The 8737-nt window shown below is 36.5% G+C and overlaps 1 protein-coding gene across 4 annotated transcripts in view; it reads left to right on the plus strand.

The window, feature by feature from the left end:
* HMGCLL1 (3-hydroxymethyl-3-methylglutaryl-CoA lyase like 1) overlaps positions 1-8058 on the plus strand; it is a 167379-nt gene extending 159321 nt beyond the window's left edge. For 2 of the 4 annotated variants that reach the window (XM_011375019.1, XM_011375017.1), the window contains 2 exons: positions 2869-2994; positions 6677-7564. In XM_011375019.1, the coding sequence (XP_011373321.1) occupies positions 2869-2994; positions 6677-6778 (228 nt within the window). In that variant the 3' untranslated portion in view covers positions 6779-7564. Of the gene's footprint in view, positions 1-2868; positions 2995-6676 lie in introns of all 4 variants that reach the window. The other 2 variants (XM_011375015.1, XM_011375016.1) reach the window with 2 other exon arrangements.
* The last annotated feature ends 679 nt before the right edge of the window (positions 8059-8737 follow it).

The raw sequence follows: 8737 nt of genomic DNA on the forward strand, positions 1-8737 counted from the left end.
TGGATTAGTACCCAAAGTGAAAAATAAATACCTATGAATCTCTACTGATATAAATGATTGAATAAATAAATGTGAAAGAATAGACGAATCTCCTGTAGGGGAGAATTCCAAATAAATTATTCTTTACTCCTTCAGTGTAAGATGCAGATGGTGACCTTTTTCCAAAGAGTACTGTATAGAAAATGGGTGGCAGAGGGGTTTTATCGTGCAGAAACCTGGCAAACACTCCCTCATTAGTCATAAACCATTTCGATAGTATGTAACAATGTGGGGAGGAGGGAAATTTCTCCACACCAACTAGCAATTCAGATACCAGTTGGTTGGTGTCCCATCATTTCTCAATTCTGACACTACCTGGAGATGGCATCAGATCTCACAGGTTAAGAGTTCAGCCTACAAGACTGCATTCCCAGCCTTCAGATGCCCATTGCAAGCCCAAGTTGTTACCTGTGCTTCTAACCCGCAAATACCGATTAGAGGTTTTCATGACCCCCTCCTTTTATGTCAGATGATATTCACAATCCAGGTTATTCCTTGTACTTTTTGATCAACTGGCTATAAATCAAAGGTTTCCACAACCTGCTCCTTTGGTTCAATTAATTTGCTAGAGTAGCTTACAGAACTCAGAGAAACATTTTACTTATTAGATTTTCAGTTTATTATCAAAGGCCTTAGAACAGCCAGATGGGAAAAATGCAAGACATGGATAAAGGGTTGAGCTTCCATGCTCTCTCTGAGCAAATTACTCTCCCAGCTCCTGCACATGTTCACCAACCCAGAATCTCTCCAAACCCTGTCCTTTTGGTTTTTATGGAGGCTTCTTTACATTAAAAAAATGGACTAAATCATTAGCTACTGGCAATTAATTCAACCTCTAGCCTCTCTCTCCTACCTAGAGGTCAGGGATGAGACTGAAAGTTCCAATGTTCTAATCACATGGTGGCTTCACTGACAACAACTCACTTTCATTTTTAGGTGAGATACAGATGATACCTCATTAATATAACAGAAGACTCTTGGATAGCTCTCATCACTTAGGATATTCCAAATGTTTTAGGATCTCTGAGCCAGGAACCTTAGAAGACCAAATATGAGAATATGCAATGGTCATCAGAATGACCGAATATGTATTTTTTATAAATCATAATATCACCGAGCCCTTGATATGATGTATTAAGAATAGCACTTCACCTCTGCAGTCTTCCTCACAAAATTCCAGAACTCCAGTCTAACTATGAAGGGAAAAAAATTAGAAAAACCTATATCGAAGGACATTGTACAAAATATATATGACAAGTACTACTCAAAACTGTCAAGGTCAACAAAGTCTGAGAAGCTGTCACAGCCCAGAGAAGCCTAAGAAGACAAGAGTATTAAACGTAATGTGGTATCCTAAATGAGTTCTTGGAACAGAAAAAGGACATTATTTTAAAAGCTAAGGAAATCTTAGTGATGCATGGAATTTAGTTAATAACAACATAATATTTGTTCATTAGTTGTGACAACTACACCATAACAATGTAAAATGTTAACAACAGGGAAACGGGGTGCAAAGTATATAGGAATGCTCTGTACTATCTTAACAAATTTTCTGGAAATCTAAAACTATTCTAAAATAAAGTTAATTTAAAAAGAAAATAAAAGAGTGATCCCCAGAGCAGCAGTGAGAACAGCATTTGAGATCTTGTTAAAAATTCAAAATTCTTGGATCCCAGCCGAGACCTCCTGAATCACAAACTCTGGGGATGTAGCATTCTGGGGATGGGGATTCTGACTCTATGGTTGAGAACTGCTGATCTAGCAGGTTGGCTAAGAGATCTACTTTCAGGGACTTCTCATTTTAATGAGGTCATGTTACCTTTTCTTCAATGCCCAAGAGTGAAGAATCAGTTAGGCCTCCTGGTAGCTTCTAATTACCCAATTATCACCTTTTACAGAGGAATGATATGCCTGCCTCTCTTCTTCTTTTATTCGAATCTAATCTCCAGGGCCCATTTCGGACCCTGTTGTGCACATGACTTCCACAATATCTCTAGCAAACACAGATCCTCTCCACCTCTGATGTCCCAAACATATAACATGAACCCACTTGAATGTTTCCAGAAGCCACAAATCACAATAGAATGTGACAGAGGTAACCTTCAGCAAAATGTGTGATCCTTCAGTCCTTGAGTTTCTTCATCCCTGGTTTGGGGATTATAGAAGAGCCTCTACCTCATGGATTTTTGTGAGGATTATGAGTTAACACTCATAAGGTGTTAAGAGCAATAACCAGCACTTAGTAAGGACATTTTGTAAGCTGGTACTATTGTTAGTGGTGGGTATCTTGCCTCTTATTTACTTCTTCCAAAGCAGTAGAGTTTTGTGTGTAAAATAATGGCTTAATAGGTGGATGAACTGAGCTCACAAAAATCCTGTCTCAGACACAGTTACCCTACTGCTACCACTACTAGTCTTCTAAAGCACCTTGATTCCGAATTGGCATGTTAGAAATATTTCATGTTGTTTATATAATGCTTTTAGGATAAAGCTTGAGATTTGGATGGAGAATACAATCTAGGTGTGTATTAATTTTATTTCAAGCTTCACCCTCTTTAGTCATTCTGTTATCAATGAAAACACCATCTTAATGTTGATATAAGATTATTCTAGTTCCTGCGATCCTTAGCAGAGTTTGTTAGGCTAAAAAAAGAGATTAGTCAGAAAAGAAATCAGCTCCCCAAGGACTGTTCTAGCAACAGGTAAGTAAGTGAATGTTTGGATAATGGGTTCAGATTTGCTTATTTGCTCTGCAACAGGTTAAGTAGAAATGCAACAATTTACATGCCATAAATGTACAAGGCCTGGGTGTTTTGGTTTATTTTTCAGATGGGGATTAACGTAGTGGACTCTGCAGTATCAGGATTGGGTGGTTGCCCTTATGCAAAAGGTGCTTCTGGAAATGTAGCCACTGAGGATTTGGTATATATGCTTAATGGCCTGGGGCTCAACACAGTAAGTTAGTTTTACATATTTTAATATTCATGCATTCTTTGCAGATCCAAATTGGAATGCGTTTCAGATTTGAGAAGCAATTTTCAGGTCAAAGTTTTACTACTGTTTTGCTATTTACTAAAATGCACAGTGGGAAAATACAATAAAAATTCTTTGGGTAGCTTTATAAAGTAACTTATTGCTATAGTTCAATCACCAATAATGCTGCCATTTCACATTTTTATAGTTCTCCATGACCTCCAAGTACTTTTTTTTTTTTATGTCTTATCTGATTTGATTTTACACACTTTGTGAATTGCAGCCTGTGTCTTTCCCATTATGATTATTGTTTTCACAGTTTGGGGTTTTTTTTAATGGATGTTTTCCTCGGAGGAAATGAAGATCTTGATTTTCTCACAGAGACAACTAAGGCTTCTGGAAAAGAGCCCACGGCGCTTTTAAAATGGTCAGTGGAAGAGCAGAGCTTAGTAATACTTAGCATGTGAGACACTGGACAACAAGAATAGTCTCTTTACAAGTGATACCTGAAAAGTCACTTGTTCTGTAATAACATCCACGAAAGTCAGCACCTTGTTTTGCTTGTTGATATGGCTTATTAGTCTATAAGGCAGGATTTTCTGTTGTTTTTTAGGAAAAAAAATTATAAGAGGCAAGAAAATGGTTCACAGAAGATTAGAAGATTAAAATGTTTTCTGAGATGTAAACGCATCATCTGAATTACAAAATGGAATTCCCTCATCCCCCCTCCATTTCTCCTCTTTCCTCACTCTACTTACATCAATGCTCCGGCAGCCCCAAACTTGCCTGCAGTCTTCATTTCTGCACTATTCTGTTTCTCACCTCTACCCCTCACTCATGCTTTCACCACCACTTTGAATGGCATTACTCCTCACACATGATTTGACCGGGACAGTAAGGCACCACCATCCTCAAAAACTCTTCTTCTAGCATGTCCCTGCCTATTCTCCAGGCCTACATTATTGGGTTCCTCTCCTTAGTGTTTCCATGCTACCATTGTGACTCTACCTATAAACCAAAGGTGATCTTATAATGATCTTATTTCTGTGTCTAGCACCTCCTGCAGCCAGAGAGCAATTATTAAAGCTTATTCATACCCCCTGCCTGTTGCATACAGATGCTTGATGACATTCATTGATATCATGTGTACTAAATACTGAAAGCTATTGCTTATAAATACCAAAAGCTTTTGGCTATCTTCTCTGGCTGAAAATATTATTTCACTTACAAAATAGCTTAATCATTTCTGTTAGAAATGCATAGTCATGAGAAAAACTGAAGATATATAGATCTTTCCTTGGAGATTTAGATGACTGAATTAAACTCAGCTGATGCTTAACATGTGTCACATTATGTTCTATAAGTTGTTGGTCCAAATGCAAATACACCATGTCTCCATTCCTAAGAATTTTACAATTCAAGGAAGATTGTTACATTGAGTAGCAGCTATAATTCAACCAATTGCCATGTTAACAAGCTGATTCTCTGTAGAATCTGGTGTCACTATGTCTCCCATGCCTAATCAATAACCAAGAGTCACTAATTTGACTTCTAAAATATTTCATTTTTTTCCCCTTTCTCACTATACTTGTTATAATTACATCGGAACAAGTCTTCATCTCTTTCCTGGGTATTCATCTTCCACACTGTTCTGCTGGCTTCAGACTGGCTTTTAAATTCATATCCTCCATGATACCATCAGAGGATTACATCTAAAATACAAATATGAATATGTCTTGCTTCTGCTTGAGCACTCATCAATGGATTCTCATTTCCTGAAAAGGCTGTGTTCTATCACCTAATAAGGCCTGCTTATATGTTTTTGGTTATCTCTGCCCATCATTTTCCATTTTCAGATGTCTTGCATCGCTCTTTCCCTGCTTACAGTGCCCCATTTATTCTTCTTTCTCTCAATAACTTGTACTCTCCCTATCAGACTTAGGTCAGGGTGTACTTTTCCCGGCACCCTTCCTTACCCAACTCCTCTCCATTCCCTTTTACTCAGTGAGTTGACTGCCCCACATCTTGGCCCTCTTAATCATCTCTATCAATGACTCGAAGTATAATAGTACAGGATTTTCTGTTTAAGGGGTCCATATTGCCTGCTTGACCATAAGCACCCTAAAAACAGAAACCATATTCTACATGAGGTTCTTGAAACCCCCAGAACATATCATAGTACATGAGACATATTTAAGTACCTGACAAATGATTTAAGAATAAATGCAGCGTTATTTTACAATGATATCTGTTAATTAAATAAAATGGTAGAGAAAGGCCAAAACAAAGCTCTTCTTTAATATGATATTCCATTGCATAATTGTTATAAATCAAATTCTTGGAGAGTGAAGTATATTGGTGACTAAAATCTTCCTATGATCTCTTGCTAGATATAATACACAAATAAAAAATGTGTACCTATTTACAAAAGTTAAATATCACTTAATTAAGGATATTAAACTACAACATGCCTAACAGATAGTCCACCTAAAACCATTACCATGACAAAACCAAGTTACTTGAACCAAAGCAAGTGTTAATACCCTAAAAACAACTTTATAATAAAAAGAAATTATGAAAATTATTTGTGTCATTTTACAAAATACTTGTCTTGATCATTCTTAAATAAAGAGGTAAACTACAAAGAAAACAGTGTTCTAAAAGTTTCTAGAGAGAAGTAATTGGATATATTAGAATGACGACCTCTTTACAATCATTTTTATAAAAAGCCCCAATGAGTATCTTTACTTATTTTAAGAAAATGACAGACTTACACAAATATTAAAAATGACTCCTTAAGAGCAAGGCACTGAATCTGTTCAATTTTAAGTCCACCTTGTTTCTAGTCCATGTCCAGTGAGTTATGGAATGCTATGTGAGTGCAGATTTCTGGGTGATCCATCTAATGCTCTGCCTTCTCAACAGTAAAGGTGCTGGATGGAGACCTCGACAGTGACCTTGTGCTACAACAAGCCCTAGAGATGGGGAGCATACCTTGAACTTTGCCTTCATACACAACTGCCTGTCATTCATAGATTTACCTAAGTGTTTATTGATCCTATTTATGCTTTCAGATAATACAACCTCTCAGGCAAACAAATTCTAGAAGTTTACTAAACACTACTTTATTTTATTTGACCTATAACTACCTCCTTCATTATCATACCAATAACGGTGTTTCTGAATATGGTTTAAAAAATTATACATTCAACTTTCCTATGTCTCCTAAAGCTTTATCAAGTTAGTTTCTTTGTGTAATAGAGGTACTTTTTTTCCCTAAGGCCTTATCCAAAAACTCCTCCAAACCATTCTCACTTTAATTGCCCTTCACTGATATTTTGTAGATTGTTTCTAGGTTTTTTGTTTTCCTTCCTAGAGTTTAGGTACCAATCTGAATAATTACACTGATTTATTCAGGTGTGGCTAGCCTGTGGTTTTAATACAAGGCTCAAGTTTAAGATAGGCTTTAATAAAGCAGAAAAATCTAAAATGTTGCCTACATGGTTCATGAAAATAAAGGTTGCCCCCGAATCAATAATAAGCAGAATTTTGTTTAGTAATTTTAAAGGGTTAAGTAACTACTGGTAAAAGTAAAAGGGATCTATTTTGTTCTCTTTCTCTCTAATCTCTTTTCTCCCCTGGTATCCCTCTTTTCTCTTACCAGGGTGTGAATCTTTATAAAGTGATGGAAGCTGGTAACTTTATTTGCAAAGCTGTGAATAAAACCACAAACTCTAAAGTAGCACAAGCTTCCTTCAACGCTTAACTTCAATGAATTTGTGACTTAAGGCTGAGAGGATCCATTTCAGCGACAGATATTCATCTGAAAATCATACTGTCAACTTGTTTGAAATGTGAAACAGACAAGAGTGGGGAAAAAAAGGTACTTTTACTATACCTGGATACATTTTAAAGTCAACAGAAAGTAATACCAGTCATCAAGTAAATTGCAAGCTGAAGCTAAATAATAAAATTTGTAAACATGCTTTTAAACATGGAGAAAAGTCTACTCTTCTGCTCTCATAGAAATAATTTAATTTAGTAGACATGAAAATTGACTTCAGATTTCCCTAAGTATCAAATACTGTGTTAATACTTAATCAAGCTGGCTTAGCACAGTGTACATATTGTCAGTAGTTTATGAGCTCCTGCATAGTATGCGAAGTGTGTGGCCTCGATATTATGCGTTATGCCTCTGGATCTCAACTTCCCATTTGCCAAGTGAATTAAATTACGGACCAAGTGCCAAATCTCCATCTGACCCTACGTAATTTTTAGCAGTAGAACTTTTACATGTCAAGTATGGCTAACATCTGTTAACTATTTCAATGACTTTATCTTGTTCCAAAAGGCTGTGGTCAATGGCAAAATGCCATATCCTGGAAACATATTACGACCTCCCATGTTTGTTAACATGCTTCCAGTTTACCATACTTTTCCTTTCATCAGTTATAGTAAAAACCAGCAATGGTGTTACTCAACTATTGAGAAATTGAAGACACGACTTTCATCCAGATGTCTAAATTGCAGTGATGAGAATAGACTGATATACGTACCATAATTCATGTTTGTAATTTTCAGATCACTTCCAAATTGCCTAAGGAAATGTCATTGTGATTCTAAAACTATTAATCAAGTTTTTAATTCATGAAATAAACTGTTTTCCATTGATTCAGGGTACTTTGATTAAATCGCATCTCTTTTGTTGATTTTTATGGTTATTTTTAAAGTTGAAGTGGCTGAAATTTTATCTTTTGTACTAGAAAGCATTGCCAGAAATAGCACAAATTAATATACCAAGTTGAAAAGAGGAACAGGAGGACTATGTTGAGGAAGACAGTTTTGTAACCTATGCAAGTCATGTGGGGACAGTGTTATTACATGCAGGTCTGAAATATCAGTTCTATTATTTATGTAGACGTCTCCAGTAATACTGGGTGATCTTTATCTTTTAATAAATTTGACTATAACATGAAATATGAATGTGAGCATTATGGACTTTCTATTAAATATTCACCAAAATCATTAAAATGATAATTCAATAAAATAAGAGAAATATTGATTACCACTAAAGTAACTTTAAAGATATAAGAATCACGAAAGAAACATTCTTGGTAATTGTTAAAACCAAACTATATTCCATTGAGAGAGTCCAACATATTTAGATTGTGATGGCTAGAAAAGCAGGAGCTTGTCCTCCAGAGTACTGAGCAACTGGGCATTAGGGTTAGTGTTAGGGGTAGGGGCAGTGCAGGAACACAAACAAAACTGCAGCCCTTACGGATCTGCCTGTTACATCTACCCCATGCATCTCCCTTCACAAAGACATGGCCCTGCACACTGGGGCAGTAATGGGACTTGCCCTGATTGTGCACAGTAGGACGTATACCTCCTCACCTTCCTAGGAGACTGAGTTTTCCTATCTCTTACAGATCTGTAAAAATTTCAGTTTTGATATATTTAGAAAAGCATCTCTTGGTGTAAACTACTTATAGAAACAGCTAGGGGCAAAGCTTTGCAGTTTTGAAATAAAAACCACAGAGAGAGCAAGCAGTAGAAACCCCAGGTGCAGCCTAGTACACACAGAGCGCACACATCAGTCTACCAACTGATTCATTTCCGAGAATACTTTGATGCTTCCTAATCACACTCACCATGAGAAAGTTTGTTTTAGGTATTTGTTATCCTTTCTCCACTCAAACCACCAAAACCCCTCTGCTAGCTT

This window comes from Pteropus vampyrus, unplaced genomic scaffold (assembly GCF_000151845.1).
Source record: "Pteropus vampyrus isolate Shadow unplaced genomic scaffold, Pvam_2.0 Scaffold260, whole genome shotgun sequence".
In the NCBI taxonomy this organism is placed as follows: domain Eukaryota; kingdom Metazoa; phylum Chordata; class Mammalia; order Chiroptera; family Pteropodidae; genus Pteropus; species Pteropus vampyrus.